At 34.1% G+C, this 18,459-nt stretch overlaps 1 protein-coding gene across 7 annotated transcripts in view; it reads right to left on the bottom strand.

Annotated features, from left to right (window-relative positions):
• Positions 1-824: 824 nt before the first annotated feature.
• SAMSN1 (SAM domain, SH3 domain and nuclear localization signals 1) overlaps positions 825-18,459 on the bottom strand; it is a 125,282-nt gene continuing 107,647 nt past the window's right edge. For all 7 annotated transcript variants that reach the window (XM_039337239.1, XM_039337237.1, XM_039337241.1 and 4 more), the window contains 5 exons: positions 17,470-17,602; positions 12,625-12,776; positions 10,893-11,099; positions 8,445-8,595; positions 825-3,658 (listed from right to left, as the gene is read on the bottom strand). In XM_039337239.1, the coding sequence (XP_039193173.1) occupies positions 3,465-3,658; positions 8,445-8,595; positions 10,893-11,099; positions 12,625-12,776; positions 17,470-17,602 (837 nt within the window). In that variant the 3' untranslated portion in view covers positions 825-3,464. The remainder of the gene's footprint in view (positions 3,659-8,444; positions 8,596-10,892; positions 11,100-12,624; positions 12,777-17,469; positions 17,603-18,459) is intronic.

The raw sequence follows: 18,459 nt of genomic DNA on the forward strand, positions 1-18,459 counted from the left end.
TAGGTGAGTTCTACGTGGACTTTCATTTGTACAATTTGAAGATAATCCTTTCAGCTAAATGGTTAACACTTGAACATAGAGGCTTCAAACTCAAATAATCATGAAGGCTACATAAGGACTATTAATCCATGCAATACTGAAGGCTTTTCAAATATTGATACAAAAGTCCAAGTGAGTCAAAAGTCAAGAAAATGAAGAATACAACATTACGCATTAAACAAATAAAATAACAATTAAAAAAACCCTCTGGTCCTGATTCCATGTATGAACTCCATAGCTGAACTCAATATGGATTTCACTATTCATTTACCTTTGTCTCAAATATTCAACAGTAAATCAAAACATGAAATTTAAAAAGTTAGGAAATTAAGGGATACACAAATTAATATTCCTTTGCTTTTCTGCACTTCCACCTTGATTTTTCATACCTTTTTTATCAGCTATTTAGGAAAGGATATACTTTGCTTCCAACAGATTTTCTTTTTTTCTTCCTAGACATATCCCATTCCTAAAGAGGATCTTTTGCACAGAGTGATAGCCACAAATCTTTTTACCTGTTCTTCCATAAAAATAACTAGCGCTTTTGGAATGGGATCAACCAAGGTTAATGGAAGAAGGATGCAATCACATTCTAAGACAACATATTTCCTCTCAAGGTCTACCTGATTCTGTACCACATCTGTCCTAGGGTGTTGTTGCTTACAAAAGAAAATGATTCAGAGGGTTGCATGCAGTGTACAGATTTGAGATCCTTGCATAAGAATGATTGCCTGGGCCTTATTTATAAATCATTTTACTCCTTCCCAAATAAAACACATGCTGCAGATGCTTCTGCCATTTATTTATTAAATTGCTTATGATAATTACAATAAACATTTGTATATCAGAGATCTGACCAAACTGAGCTCTTGGAATTAGACCTTATTGGAAGTTTAATATATACTCCATAGCTTCTCTAACAATTGCCAATGAATTATAATTTTAATGGGACAAAAATGGGATGAATGGGATTATTAAATACATGGGGAATAGTCATACTATATAATAGTATGTATTAACCAAATATAACCCTAGCTCAGTTTAATTAAAATAAAACCACTTTTTGTTTTTCTTTCAGTTCTGGCTAGTTTATTGTCCCATTCCAATTATTTTTTGCAGTCTTTGACATGCCTCAGATAAAATAAATGCAGAATCCACATTAAAACATTTTAACTATTGAAAACATCTGACTTATTTAGTTTGTATTATTTTATTCTCTAGTAAAAATAAGTAAAAACTGGCAGTGGCATGACCAATTCTATATAGGTAAGAGATATGATTGAACTACTATAGAAGTTGAACATAAGTCCTGATTAGACTGCTATTTGTCATCAATGAACTCTTTTGTTACAGTTTTACAGTTTTGGTTAACTAATGAGTGCAATAGTAAGAGTAAAGTATAAGTAAATCTAATTTCTTGATGGCCCATCTCACCTAAGTTAAGTCTGGGTGGCTTATAGTGAAAACATACATTTAACAAGAGATTTCTTATGAAAACAAGAACACTTTCCTTTTATTCTGCTTTTAAGAACAATAGGTTACGCTTTGGCTATCATCTCAATATTTTTAAGTTGGTTGGTAACAATTCTCAGGGAGAAATGATATTTCCAATCACATTCCCTAAACTTTTAAACAGGGGCTTTATGAACTTTCCAGTTTCTTCAAAATACTGCAGCAATTTATGCAAACTAAAATAAAGACATAAGATAGTGGAATCATGAGGTGATACTACATGAATTTTTAACAGAACTGAAGCTAAACAGGCTTTTAGATAAACCTAACTCAACAAGTAAGGTCAGAAAGTGAATAGATCACAAAAACTAACTTTCTCCCCTACATGATTTGCACTTGTAAACATTGAAAATATGCTTTATTGTTCATTTCAAATCCAATTTGAAATCCATTTTATTAAGTTGTAGAGCTTTATTTCTATGCTTTATCCTCCACTATTTTTTCTTCTGGACAAATATCACAATATATTATTTGCAGAGCTATTTGTAATTTATGTTTGTTTGACTCTACTAATGTACATCTTCTTAGCTATAAATGTTAGTATAATAGTTCAATTTTGATGTGGAAAAATTGAGACAAATCAGACTAAAGGAACTTTATGCAAACTAGTTAGCAAAATTAATTCACCTGACTTGTTCAAAGTTGTGTGATTACAGAACTTAAATAGACTTCCAGTGAAAAATCTGGCTATTTTATAGCCTCTCTAAGAAAAATCTTTACATTACAACAATTCAGTGACATTATTTTATTCTGAACTTTGGTGTTAGGGAAACTCTTGAAAATACCATAGATTATCAAGAAAGAAAACATATGGATCAAAGAACAAAGCAATATTCTGTTATCAGTTAAAGTACATACAGGCTCACTTTGTCATAGTTTAGACACATTATGCAATGGTCCAGAAATCAATACCGCTGGAAAGGTGAAAGGAAAGAGGATGTCCGGTATCAGATGGGTGGACATAGCTACAGCAGCAGCATGTTAGGAAATGCTTAGCAGCTGGAGCCAGACAGATCATTCTAGACAAGTCTATCTGTGTGGTCACTAAAGTGTTGACATTGACTTCACACCACATACTTGATTTATTTTGCAAGAAAATATTTATACTGTATATCATTACAAAATAAAGCTGATGTAATAGTACTGAGAAATAGACAATATGTACTTTTTTAAAAAAATGCTTGGCAATAAATATATACTAAATATCTATTTGTATATCACACATATTGAAAAAGACTTGCTGCTAATAATCTTCTACACTGTGAAGAATATAATGAAATATATAGGAAAAAAATAAACATATGGACAAAGTGTGTGTGTGTCTGTATACACACACACACACACATATATATACACACATACATACACACACACACACACACACATTGATTTATAGCAAAAGAAACTGTTTTAACTGATTATACATCATTCTTCATTGTGGATCAATTAAAATAGGCATAGCAATATTTTTATGAAAAAAAATAATTTGTTACACTTTAATTGTATTAGGAAAAGTATTTTATAGAAATATAGCATTAGATTAAAAGGATAGCTAAATAGTTTTTTTTTTCAAATTAGATAGTAATTATATACATTTTTACAATATTTAAATTTAAATATTTAAATGTTAGGTAAAATTATAAAATAATGTTATTCTCATATTGTAGAAATATAATTTCTTATATGAATTCTGTATAAAATCCAATTAGTATATTTTAGGAAAATTGCAAATAATAGTATGGAACATTTATATTATTTGTTTGTAAAATTTGATAAAAGATGAAATGAAATACAGTCTCAAAATTAATAATGTACTCTATGATTATTGTATTCTTGTACAAACAAATCAATTCAGTGCATTTCTTGAAACTCCCAAATAAGTATTAATAATTTGCTGAAAATGTAAACAAGTTTCAATCTGATTCAGTGATGGAAATTTTCTGGATGACATCAGGCAGATTTTCTGCATCAAGGTCTTCTTTACTATTGTCTGACATTTCTGGTGAGATATAACAACCAGAATCTCTTTCATTTAATTGTAGTTTGTTAAGGCTGAGGTTAGGGTTTAACATCTGTGGCATTGGTTCTGTTTCCTGGTCTTGTTCATCTAAAAAATAAAAAAAAAAACAAATACCTAGTCAGCTAGAGATTAAAGCTACTTCAACCCGACCTGAGAAAAAGCATAAAATAGCATACAAAGTTCTTCCATTAGTGAAATAAAAGTTTCTTATTGAATCACAGGGAATTTCTCCAGGATAGGATGGATCAAGTCCTGTGGGATTCTCTATATAGAGGTCATTTGGTCCAGTAGTTAAAGCACCAAGCTAGGAACTGGGAGACTGTGAGTAAGTCCCATCTAAGCCATGAAAGCCAGCTGAGTGACCTTGGGACAGTCATTCTTTCTCAGCTCACCTCACCTCATAGGGTTCTTGTGGAGAAAATGGGAGGAGAAAGGTGTGTTGGATATGTTCTCTGCCTTGAGTTATTTGTAAAAACAATGAAGGCAGGATAGTAATTGATTGATTGGTTGATTGATTGATTAAAGGAGCATATTGTTCAAGGCCTCTGCAGGCTGCCTCCACATTTTGTAGTAGAACAGCAGAGGGCAGCCAGAGTGAAGACCCAACAAGGTATCAGAATAATGATGGTGAAGATGTAGGAGGCTAGCTATATCCTTTTGGAAGAGCCCTCTTGCTGTAAAGCCTGGGAGCTAGACTGATTTGAAGATCGATGTCTCAGATGTACCTATGATATTTTAAAACATTGCAGGGAGAACCTCTGATCAAGAATCCTAGAAAGTGAAGCTCACCACTAAAGTTTACCTTAGCCAAAATGTTTAAAAAGTAGTATAAAGCCACTATATCATGCAATCCAAGATTAAATCCTAAATAGTTACTCCAAAGATATCTTTGGCACTTTTGAAAGGAATTCCTCTACTAAATAGAGGACCCTCCCCCCAAAAAAGAAAGATTGTAATAAGCAATACTATTCAAAGCAAAATATAATAGTACTATCTAGAAGGAGACTATTATTGTTCCCAAGGCTTGTTCTGCATGGTTGCTTCCTGTTATTCTTATAAGAAAGCTAACAATGCATAATATGATAAAGAATTCTATTTTTTAGCCTACTTGTCACAGAGCCTAATGGTGAATTGGGGTGAGAGAAGTGACTATCACTGTCACTGGGAATCACTGTCAAGAAGAAGGTAACAACCAGTTGGCCAATATGATTCTATTCTCAGTGAATCAATTGTGCTCTCAGGCTACAGTTTGAACCTTTCTACTGCAGGACTGAATTTCTCAAAGATGTGACACATTAATATTTTCATATGGCTATGTGTATTTTGATTTAAACCATTTTTACCACAAATGGCAAATGTCAGTTTTAATCTGTAAAATATTAGTTAAAGGTTCAGGATACAGAAATCAGTTTTCTTTTTTTAAAATCACTACTAATTGTCGCTGAATCAGCAGAATGTACTATCTTATCAACTTGTAGAAGTCATGTAATTTCCCTAAAGTAAAACAGTTTCATAAAAGATAAATGGCTTTTGGTCAGAGTTATATAAGATAGTGCAAGCAGAGTCTATGATATGCATCATTTTGACATGTATATTCTATACTACTTTAGTCTATAGGATTAGAATGGGGATATTGAAGAAATATAAAGCTGATACATACATTCTGACAGGGCCTTTATTATAAATATTCATTGTATGCATTTTTTACCCTTGGTTTACCCTTGAAACTTATTTTTCCCCTTAATGTGTGATTTCCTAGCTTACGTGATATTGTAAGTATAATTGTTGCAGCTTTTCCTGACTTCAATGAAGCTCTAGAAATTCAGGCTCATTTACAACTAAATAGGTCTATGACATAGCTTTGTTGTGATTGCAGATGTGATGTATATGCGATATACCATAAGGTGATTCACTTGTTTTGGAACTGTTTAGTATGCAAACTTACAATTATGGGCAATATAAAAACAATGACAGTATGCATTTCATGATGCATGCATAATGTCCTAGATAAACCATTTTTTTCCTGCAGAAGGTGAAAGGTTTTGCCATAGAATTAGTTAATAAATTTTATTAGTGAAGTGCCATGAATTTCTCTAGGACATGTGCAGAGAACATTATCATGGATATCAGGAACTCTGCTTGACTGAATCAGAAGAATTTGCAAAAATATGCTTCCCCGGTAGGATTAGTCTTTCTAAAATGAATTCCAGTTGAAGCCTGGAGACACATTTATGCTAATATATTAATTTAGAACCACATTTTATGTTAATGTATTAATTTTAAAAGCTTTATGAATGTAATATTACTTTCTATGGAAGAACCTGTATTTTGTAATAACACAAATACTTATTTCTATTAGTTTTTGGTATTTATTTTGAATATAATCAGTATTAAAGTGATTGGTTATATAAATTTATTATCTCTTCAGTGAAATTAATTAAATCCAAGAGTCTAAACTTTTGGACACAAAGATAATCCATATCATAATTAGACCCTATGTCAATCCAGCATTGCAAATTCTTTTTTAAGGAAAACAAACATAAGCCTCCAAATTTTTGAGAACATTGTCCCATCCAGTTTTATACAAATGATCATTTATATATTGAAGGAAAGGCTAAGCTTGATTCTGAGTATTTTGGTATATTTTTTTCTAGCCGATAACTAGCCATCTTATAAAATTATGCTTCTGATTTCTAAGCAGTACACATAATCAATTTTAATTAGAACAATCATTTTTAGCAGGCAGAATTATAAATATTGACCTTGGAAAGTTGATTTCAAATGCAATATTTAGTTACACCAAAGATGTCCAGGTTTTTCAACCCAATTTTCCACTTGGTTTGATTTCAGTGCTGCAATTTTGCAAAAGTCATGCAGAATTAGTTATTCTGCTAAATGTTAACCCCAAGAATATATTGGCTTGCCTTTCTTTCATTACAATTAATTCAGTAAACAACCTATTATGCATCTTCACATACTTTTCTTTTCTAGACATCTCCATTACTTTGTTTATTTATTTAGTGTATGTTAGTCTCCATTACTAATCTATAAAGTTAAAGAACTATTATTCTTTAGCAATTTGGAAGCCACTTTGCCACTGAGGACTTCATTTTTAAAAATCTGAATACATGTCTCCTGCTACATGTACAATGTCAGCAAAAGAACATAAAAATATATATATCTGATGCAAGATTTTGCCCAAGGACTTTAAGACTATGATCGTCTGAGGAAATAATAGCCATCAGAATTCCAGCTCCAGGAAGTTTAGAAATAAACACCAACAAAACAAATTGACTTTTCAATCTAGAAGTTCATGAAGAATTATGCCAAACTAACATCCTTCTCTCAAGCAGCACTCATCTCTTTATTTCATGCCCATAAATATTATCCCTGTACATTTTGGAGCCTAGGAAGTTGAAATTGGTTATGACTCCAGTGTATATATGGCAGCTCTCATTCAATGTATGGCTGAAATCTATATAAAATCTTAAAGTTTTATTTGCAAAATGTAAGCATTGTATGTCCAGAATAATCGGGCTGACAGGGCCTGCAGCATGCCTCCACTGCCAGCACAGGTGGGGCAGGACAATCCCAGTGGGATGAGATGCTCCCTCAAGTAGCCTGGACCCATGCCATGAAAAGCTTCAGATTCTGGGAGTTGAAGTCCACAAGTCATAAAAGGGCCAAGTTTGAAGACCCCTGTTTAAAAGTAATTATCACCATCTTGAATTGCACCCTAAAACAGACTGCAAGCCAATGCAGCTTGTAGAGCAAGGGTGTCACATGGGCCATTCTTCGAGCCCTAAGAATGGCAGCTTTCACTCCATGTCTGGCAGAAATCTATATAAAATCTAAAGGTTTTATTTGCAAAAATTTTAAATGCCCATTTTTGCATGAAAAATGCATTTTTTTAATTTGGAAAAATGCCCATCCACACCCTAAGATCATGTAAATATTTTTGGTGTTGGATATGAGCACTACCTCTGACCCAGTTCTGTTAATAACAGTCGCTATTCCCTTTCTTCTATGATTTTCTTTACAAAGTAGAGAATTTGATGAGGTCTCTGCTGTTGTGACATATTCCAGTCCATTTCAGTTTGTTGATTCTCAGCGTTTAAATATTCATCTTGATATTTCTGTGCTGATAAAATTAAGGTTGCCTTAGCTTACACTATAAATGACTATGTACATATTTTATAGCATCAAATTTTCCTATTGTCTTTGGGTAATCAGCAACTAGATGTCCTTTCAGCTTTAATTCAGCCATTTTACAAACACCCATGTTATTCATACTTGCCTTCTGTACTTCCCCAGCAACTCATTGGATATCTTCCACCCTAAGTGACTCATCTACAATAGCATATTGTCATTGTTCTGTTTATGTATATCTGTATGGTTTTCTTAATAAAAATATTGGAGCAAATATGCCATTTCCTTCAGCAGTGCATCTCATGCCTGCGATGGGAAAACAGGGTAACTCTGGAAGTGTAATTCTCAATATTATAATTCATAGTGTTATTGAGAAATACATACTCCTTCACCATTTCCAATGAATAATGGAAAGCTATTCTTTCATCCTTAAGATAACTTTAGCAAGTCACAGAATAGTTCAATTAAAATAAAGAAGAAATTTGTCATTGATGCCAGTGACAAATGAACTTGATCTTTACAGTGATATTTATATATTCTTTACAATAGTTAAGTGATTTACACTGTCATTTACATATTTTAAAAATATTTTTGTGGTTTCTTTCACTCTTAAAAAATGGTAAACAGATCATGCAATATATTAAAGCCCTGTGAGTCACATCTACAACTGTGTAGTATATATACAACTTTCAGTATTATTTTTTTACAGAAATGTAGCACATACTTTCAGAGTCCTGCAGATTCTCAATAGCTAAAAGTAGCCTTGTTCTGTCTTCTGGATCTTTGATGTTAAGTTCAATTAAATGCTTTTCATGTAGATCTTTCAAATCTTCTAATGTCTGATAGCCATTTAGCAAAAGGGTTGATAAATAGTCCTAGAAGGGAAACATTTAAAATTTCAATTGTAATAAAGATTGATATTTACTTTCATGGAGTGCAGGATGGCCAAAAGGGCAGAGAGGAGTGAGGGAGATGGAGGGGGGGGAGTTGAAAAACATGCTGCAATCATAAAAGCAGGTGGGCTGTTGCCAAGTGCATGAATTTTGGTAATGTGACCACAGGGTACTGCAATGCCCACAATTTTGAGAACTGGTCATATCTACCATTAGTTCAGTGTTTCATAATTTCAATCACTAAAAGAGTACATCCTAATTTGTACATAATAACATTATCATCCTTGAAATAAAGTTCTTTGAAGTTGTGATGTTTTGGTCAAAACGTGTCGAAACCCATCAATACTATCCCTAGCATAAATAGCACAAATATAACTAATGCTAGTAACTTACTATATACCTTCTATATTAAAAAGAGTTTTGTGAAAGCCTTAATTAATTGTATAGGTAAATATCTACAGGGTCATTTATTGCTGACTACAGCATATGGAAAAATGAGACTTAGAATGTAAGAGAACATATGGTAAAGAACACAAATTATCAAATGAAAGGACAGGAAAGAAAAATGTAGACTGATTGTAAAAACAAGAGAAAATAATGGATATACTAGAATTAAGATATTTTTCTAGAGTGGAAATAATGAAGACATGCAAGAAAGTGAATGTATAGATACAATTACGAATTAAAATATATCAGGATGTAGGAATTGGTATCATCTAGACTATGTAGGCGTATATGACAGCAGAAATCCAGAGACTGGTGATAGTTGCATGCTATACATACACACAAACACATACACACACACACAAACACACACACACACACACAGAGAGAGAGAGAGATTATTAACAGATCCTACCTACTCCCACCCTCTCACCCTATGAATATATATACTAATACCGACAAACACTATGATCCAATTGCAGATAGACAGGGTGGGAGGAGGGGGGAATATGTTATTCGAGCAACCACTTCTACTGTGATGCTCCCTCATTGGAGCCTCAAACTAACTGGCAGAGCCAGGTCTTTAGGCCCTTATGAAAGGTCAGGAGGGTTGGGACCAAACTCACACTGGGGGCAAAATGTTCCAAAGGGCAGATGCAGTGGCAGAGAAGGCCTTTCTCCTGGACCCCACTAGCCAGAATAATCAGGCTGAGAAGGTCTCACAGCATGTCTTCTCTGCCAGCAAGGGTAGGATGGGTTAATCCCAGTAGGATGAAATGGTCTCTCAAGTAGCCTGGACCCATGCTATGAAGGGGTTTAAAGATGATTACCAACACCTTGAATTGCAACTAGAAGTAGACTGGCAATCAATGGTATTACATGAGCAATTTCTTTGGGCCTCTAGAACTGTCCGTGCCACCACACTCTGCACCAGCTGTAGCTTCTAAATGCTGTTCAAGGGTAGCCTCATGTAGAATGCATTACAATAATCCAACTGTGAGATAACTAGGACCTGAATGACTGAGCACAGGGATTCCTGATCCAGGAAAGGCTGAAACTGATGCACAACTTGAAATTTTTGCAAAAGTTCTCATAGCCATAATTGTCACCTACTCTTTATGCTGGTGATGCAAATCCAGGAGAACGGCCAAGTTGCAGACCGGATCTATCTGGAGTAGTGCCACCCATCCAGAGACAAAGTCCCAGATTTCGGAGCCCTATACACCCAAAGCCATTCAGCCTTGTCAGTGTTCAGTCAGAGACTGTTGTCCCCCATCCAGGCCCCCACAGCCTCCAGGCACTGCAACAGGGCAGCAACGGCATCACTTGGGTCACAAGGAGTGGAAATATAGAGTTGGATACTGTTGGCGTACTACAGATACCTCAACCCATGGTGATGGATGATCTCACCCAGAAGTTTCATGTATTTAAGTTTAAAACTATGGTGTGCATATGGAAAATGAATGACTCAAAAACATGATTAATTTGATTAATTATGATAAAGGATTGAGAATCAGTGAAGGATGCAAAGATGATTAGCTGATATAAATAAGGGATAGATACTTATTTGATAAATCAAGAATTTTGGGGGGGGAATGACACGTAGAAAAAAACAAAGAAACCATACTGAATGCTAATTTGTTATTTACATAACAATCAAGCTGAATAAAATCCATGAATTCTAATTTAATTTGAAACAAAGTAATCCCCCAAAGGGGAGGAAAATGCTATATTAGTCTAAAGCAAGCCATGGGCATAAACAGCAATTTAGAACTGAAAAACAAAACTAAAAGTGAAAAATAGCTGAAGTGTACATATTTCCAGTTTTAGCTAACCTGGAGATGGATTTGCTCCAAGAATTCCTGAAGAGAATTAGGCTTGGCCCTTTTACTTTTCTTGTGTGGTTTTATCTTTCTGGGTGCAGATTCCTCTTCTGTAATCAGATCCACATAAATAAATTTGAAGTTTCCAACCTTGTTGTTTAGCAGTCCAGTCCACATGCCCATTGGGGTTTTACAGATAATGTCAATTATATCTCCTTTCTATAAGAAGACCATGAGAAAAATAGAATATAAAACAAAGAATGTAACGAAATAACAGATGATTGTTGATTAATATTGCTGGGTTTTTTCTACTGAAAGAAAAGTAAAGGAAAGTGAACAGGCAACTCAATACTTAATGTATATTTTCTATTTTTAAGTAGATCTACCAACAAATTAACCAAGCCAACAGGGAGATGGGCAGTTAAGAAATAGGATAGATAGATAGACAAACGGACAGACAGACAGAGACTGAGCAAGAGCATGGACCAATACAAAATTTATAATTCAATAGAAATTAAGAAATTAACTTAAAAGAACATTGATCCTGCATTTTAAAAACACCAGGAAGCTTAACCTCTACAGGATACTATAATTTTCATGCAGTGAAAAGACCACAGCCAAATAAAAAAACCGAATGTACCATTAAAAGCTTTGCATTTTCCATAGTAAACATTAGTAACACAATGTACAACTTACAGTAGTGCACACAATTGAATTAACTGCCTGCAAAATAAAGTGCATAATATACATCCTACTCACCTATATCAACTTTAACTTTCCCAGTACAAAAGAATTAAAGGAAAAAACAACAACAATCCAAGCAGTAACTTACTACACAGGCAGGCATTCAAGAATGAATACTAGTCTTGTCTTCTCCCACCTCCTTTGCTATCAACATTTCACTCCTACATCATCCCATTCAGATCAAGCCAATAGAAATATAATTATAATGCTGTTATGAGGGTTGGATTAGGTAAAGTTTGGGAAAAAATAATCTAATCACAAGTCACAAAAACAATAGTCCAAGTGCAGCTGAAACACTGGAAAAACTGTTCAGATTTATAGAAAATTGGCTCAACTTAGAAACAAAACTTTAGAAATACACATTTTGATTCAAGGTGGAAACAACTGAGTGGCTGCTTCAAAGTCAAAATAATTTGCACAATCCTAGTTGGGTGAGAAGAGAGATTGGTGGAGGACAAAACAGAAAAAGAGAATTGCCATCTCCATGTACAAGTAAAAATGCTTTTAAATGCAGGCCAAAGTATTTGAGTTAGCACATTATATTGGTTTTGACTTGATCCAACACATGTAGATTATCCCATACTTGAAAACACTTGCATTAAATTATTACACTTTTGGAATGCCTGTGAATTTTCCCTTCAGCTAGTTTCACATCACTGATAAGCTCAGGAAAAAAAGTAATTTAGGCAGAAGTCTCTTTTCCCCAGGTTAAAATTATTACTTTGTTATTCATAGTCAGGAGTGAAGCTCTTAATCACACCTTCCTTCACTGGCGACACAAACACAAGCATCATCTTGTTTTTGTTAGTATTGTATGGAAAAGTGAAACGCCCCCTATTGCTTTCACAGCTGTAGGTGAAGTAATATTATATAGCACTGTCTTTGGAATCATCTGTGAACAGATACTAGCAAAGAAACTACAACAGGATTAGTAAATAGATCTATAAAAGCTTAAAGCACAAAGTCATTAATATATATCTATAGAATAAAGAAATCTTGCCTTGATTTTTAGGGAGTCTGAATCATAAGGACTGGGAGTGAAGTCTGTGTGTACTCTGGCTCTGCCACAGAATGGTCCCACATAACTGATTTCTTCATCAAACTTTAGGCTGTCTCTGTTGCTTGTTGCATCTGAACAACAAGTTACACCACCTGGAAGCAATAAAAATGGTTAATTTTTGCATAATGTCTAAGATGGGTACCATGTAAAACCTGTCAAGAGATAGAATTATAAATAAAAATCTCTACAACAAATAGTGTCAGCCTATTTTTTGTGGGGTATGGTGAGATAGTGTGCAACTCCTATTCCTGTCTCTATATACCATGTGTTTACTATGATATGAGCAGTGTTAATATTCATCTGTCAAACCAATAAGCTTTTTCTACAATGAATAGGAGGTCCTGAGTTTTTCTTCCACTCAGATAATTTGAATGCTTCAAGAAAGTGAGTATAATTTACTATATATAGCACTGGAATAGTTTTATTGAATTTATGAGACTTAGTACTACTTAAGTTTGGCTAGAACATTTCCCATAATTATTCATGCATACCGGAGACTAATTATTTATGAGGATGTGTTAATAGATGAAGTATGTGATCCTCAAAGTCCACAAATCAGAAACACAAATGTCATTAAAATGATCAAAGCCTGAATTGGCAAAAAGTGATGTGAGGACTAGAGTGTATATCTTTCTCAAGGCTGAAAACCAATGACATATATTTTAAATATATTATTTAAGCAATCAACTGTGAAATATTTCTTCTAAATTCAGGCATATGGGAATGAGTTTTGACTGTACATGATACTGAGTATACTTTTAGACACAAGGACTTGGATATGCTGCAGAATGAAAGTTTTAGTTTCATAGGTTCTGTTTTTGGTCAGAACTGAACAATCTTGCTTCAGCATATTTAACTAAACATTGTAGCATTCCACTCAAATGCTCTTTCTATAGCAGTGATACTATGAATATATTTTCTCCAAAACAGCATACATAACAAGCAGATAATTATACCCAATGCATTTGTTTAAATATATCTGGGAGAAGACTAAATAGACTTGCTAGACCATGATATTTCTGAAAATGTTAAAAGGAAATGAAGTTAGGCAATTCAGAAGTAGGGCAACGATAAAATAAACATGTGCTTTCTTTTGTGACAACAGGATTTCAAAGGAAACTAGATAACCCATCACCCATTGGGTCGTCCTACTTTCCATATATAATATAGGCTGGCACTGTTTTCTCTCACAACACTGAGCAAAAACCTACTGAAACCTCCTTGGCTGACATGCTGAACTGCCTACTACTTTCTTTGGGGTAGGCGGAACAAAGGGATCCATAGACCATCCCTGGTCTCCATCCTGGCATGTCTCCAAGGGTCCTGTCCCTTCAGAGAGAGACGAGGATTCAGCCTTTGATTGCTGGTGGCCCTCAGCCAGTCCTAACTTGCCAGCAGACATCTCCTTTGTCCTTTACTTGCTACCCTCTGCTATTAAGAGATTTTAAGTTTTGGCCCTAGTTCCAAAACAGTTGATCACCATTTGCCCATTGGGCCCTGCTAACAGCCAGGGGGTGCAGGGGCCAGAGTGTTCCTCCCATCTTCTCTTATGCCATGCAACTTACAGATTTCTGGGAAGTTTAGTGTGGCACTAAAGTGGTTACAAGTTTGCCATGCTTTAATCCTATAGGAATAACGTGTTCTTCATTTTGGATGCATTCTGTAAATTAAACAATTTGTGGTACTTTGGTTCAAAAATTGTTATTCTATGATGCACTGTTTTGCCCAGTTGAAGGTTACAAACATACACAAGAATTTTAATAGCATATGGTTGCAGTGAAACTTGTTCTGAATTAAATTGAAGTAGAGGAATAAAATTAATCTAAGAAACATGAATCTATATTGGACAAATGCCTCCATGCACTAATATAACAAATATACTATACTGTTATAGGATAGCACATAGTGTTTAATAATGAGATAAAATACAAATATTTAAGCAAACTTTACGGTGGTTTAATTCTTCAATAGCCCATTTCATAGTATTAATGCAATTCAGACAGTCCTTTTTTTCAATTGTAACCTTTCAATGATTTCTTGTAACTGCTTTTCTCTCTCTTTTTTTAATTGCAGAAAACCCACTAAAGAGAGAAATATGTTTAGAAGTCCTAGAAATTCATCTGTTTGGAAGTATCACATGATTGATTTCAAGATACGTTTAGTAATGTGAAGAGCTCAGTAGAGATGTAAAAAGAGAGGTGTAAAAACATTGCATGCATTAACCGTTCTCTGTATCAATTGCTAGCTTTAGATGGTTGATTTTGGTTTAATTGTTTCGCTTAGGCACACATAGAAGGACACTTAATCTAGGTATAACAAATGCATTTGGGGAGAGAGGAAATAGGAACAAGGATATTGGCGGGGGGGGGGAGGGTAGTGCTAGCAGCTGGATACCCATAAAATCGGGAAATGGATGGACTGATTGGATAGGCTACACTTGAAGCCCAGGATGCCAACAGCAATGATGGCTAAAAGACAGAAAAAAGAAAGGAGCTGGGAAGATTGGAGAGGTAAATGGGACAGATGGGTATGCTATGCTTAAAAGCTAGGGTATCAGCAGTTGTCTAAATTAATATAGGAAAAGGTATTGCTGGCATAGAAGAAGAGAGGGAGAAATAAGATTTAATCTGTCTTGCCCAACTTATCCCACATTTTATTTCATCCACAATTCAAAAGAAACTGAATGGTCTGGATTTCAGGTCTGCCAAACTGTAGACAAACCTTTATAGTGCAACAGAATTCCAAAATACAAAGGGCATATTTTTTTTCCATCTGAAATAAAATACATTTTCTGATTCATGCAAACCTTTAGAACTGCCTGTTAAAATTATTAGAAATAAACACCTGCAAAATATTATCCTGTATTTGAGCATTTGAACTGGCAGAAACCATGTTTATTTGAAAATATGATTGACCTAGACCTAGGGCGTGAAAATTGAGTTGGTATGTCAGTGAACCATTCTGCTTTAGAATAAAGAATTATTTAGGTTTAAAAAAAAAACCACAAGCAAACATAAAATGGCATGCTTTGGTGTCATTAATCAACTCTGTGAGACAGAATGACAGCATAAAAGATTATATAAGAATTTCTCAGTAAAATATATCTTAGTAAAATCTCTACCAGTTTTTGCTACTTGACCACTGCGTCCCACCCTACAATAGCTCATCCATAATTTTTATGTGTATTGACAATCAGATAGAACAGGGAGCTAACATGTACTTCTTATTTATATATTGCAAGAAAAAGAATTTTAGATACCATGCTCATGACTAAAGCTCACCCTCAGAGTAGTAAGGCTCACTTCCAATAACATTTATAAGGATTGTGCTATTTAGTTGAATTTATTTTTCCACCCACATAATATTTCGTGGCCAAGAAACCAGGAAGAATCAGCAAGGTATTCTGTTCTTCAAATGCTTCATTTTATCTTTACCAAATGTGTCTTGTTGTATTGTGGCCAAAAATTTGTGTTTCATCAATCAAAAGCACTTTGTTCCCCAACATTTCAAACTAATTCAAACATACTTAAGTTTAGACAATGACTTTTATAATGCAATTGAGTAAAGATTATAGTCTGACAACTCTTACATGCAGACTTTTGCTGTATAAGCCATGTTGTATTGCAGATGATTGGACAACGACTCCAGGGTCAGCTAAAATTTTGAGGAGCTCCTTTGCAGATCTGTGCATTCTGAATTGCTGATTTGGCCATTTTTGCACAGATTTTTTTCTTGGTCTCCTGAATTTTGCCAAGTTTCATATAACCTTCATTTCTTAGCGGTGTTACTCCCTGTTGAAATAGCAACCTGGAAATCTTTTACAAGTAATCCTCAACTTACAATATTCATTTAGAACTGTTTGAAGTTACAAGAAGACTGAAAAAGTGACTTACAGTATGACCAATCCTCACATTTATTATTATTGCGGCATTCCCATGGTCACATAATCAAAATTTGGGTGCTTGGCAACCGGCATGCATTTATGATGATTGCAGCATCATGGAAGAGTCATGTGATTACCATCCCAGTGAGCTTTTGAGAAGCAAACTCAGTGGTGGGCACTGGATTCACTTAATGACTGCATGATTCACTTAACAGCTGTAATGATTCACTTAATCATAGCAAATATGGTTGTAAAATTGGGCGTGACTTACTTAACTGCCTTGCTTAGCAATGGAATTTCTGATCACAGTTTTGGCTGTAAATTGAGGAATACTGTACAATTTCTTTTGATGTCTTTTATATCCTATATATGCTTTGTAAGAACACGGTGCTTCATTTTTAATTGTTTAGACACAACTTAGAGATTATGCATTTTCTCACCTTTGGAATTGTCTTCCCCTGGCTAATTGTAGGTCTAATAAATCAATCACCTTTTGTGATATTATTGATACTTTACATTTGTAAAAAAATAATAGTGAATCAGTTTGAAGAATGTCCCAAGTACTACATTTGCCATATCCACTTTTTATTATGAATCTGTAATATGCATACAAAAATAGGAAGTCTGCATTGATTTTTATTATTATTATTACTCAGAGAGCATACAAACTTCTTCTCATTTATAGAGTCACTAAAAAAACATTAGATTGCCTGGAGGACATGACTTTTGCATGGAAAAGACTGGGATATTTACTTCTAGAATTCCCAACCAGGCTGATCATTTACAATTTCTGGACTTGAAAAGGGACTGTGTTATTTTCAGGCAAATTATTTGAATAAGGTTAATATTTTCAGTCAGTTACACATGCACACATACTTTCTATTCAATTATTTTTTACTTACTTGAAGAACTTTGGCCGCTATTAAGACTATAGAGGCTGTCCATGGAGTCACTTGCCTTCATAGAAGCTGTGGTCGGTTCTCCTCCAGGGTCACTGTCCCTATTTGAAGTAGAAAAGCTTTTTGCTCCTTCATTCTTGAGAACCAAAGACACAGAGAGAGAAAACTTTTTTTTTTTAGATGTTGCACTTTATTATACAATATCCACTTTTTAACTTAAAGCATTTTCATTAATTAATGGCTTTCAGACAAGGACATATTATAACAGCAAGATTTTACATGGTCATTACATACTATTTGATAAATAATTGTGTAACAATAGCTTCACAAGAACTTTTATAATGTCAATTACTATTACTAACAGCTCTGTTACTAACTCTTAAATAAAGCTGACCCAATTTTTTCTTCTCGTTAAACCTTAAAACAAATTGGTTTCTCTGCATGAAAGTCTTAGTATATTTAAGATTTTCTATGGGAAATCATTGAATATAGTTTTTATTTTTCCCACAACAGGCTGCATGTAGGACTTGTGAATATGTATTTTACTTACAGAGGGAACTTGGGTGATTATTTTCTGTCCTTTGAATAAGAATCACTAGTATTGTTTTCTTTATCAGAACATCAGTGTGGCATTTCCAGAAACCATGCACATAAATTTTGTAATTTCTTTCTTCAGTCCTTCACAATATATTTTTAGAATTGGTGATATTTATATATTTTGAGATACATATCTTAATGAATATTCATTTTCTATTCTGCCTACCTTCTGCTAGACTCATTTTTTTAAAAATTCCCCACAGCCTTCTTTAGCACTTTCAACAAATCCTGACTTTTCATTTTACAGACTTTCTCTGAGTCATTTCTACATTATTTTTTTATTTTATTTTTTATTATATCTATTTTATATTTTAATTTGAACAAAGATATGGCCCATACTATATGTGTACCTTGTTGGATATATATAGTATAAAATTCCACAACTACTTCATAAAA

Source organism: Crotalus tigris, unplaced genomic scaffold, assembly GCF_016545835.1.
Source record: "Crotalus tigris isolate CLP2741 ecotype Arizona unplaced genomic scaffold, ASM1654583v1 scf7180000017672.2133156, whole genome shotgun sequence".
In the NCBI taxonomy this organism is placed as follows: domain Eukaryota; kingdom Metazoa; phylum Chordata; class Lepidosauria; order Squamata; family Viperidae; genus Crotalus; species Crotalus tigris.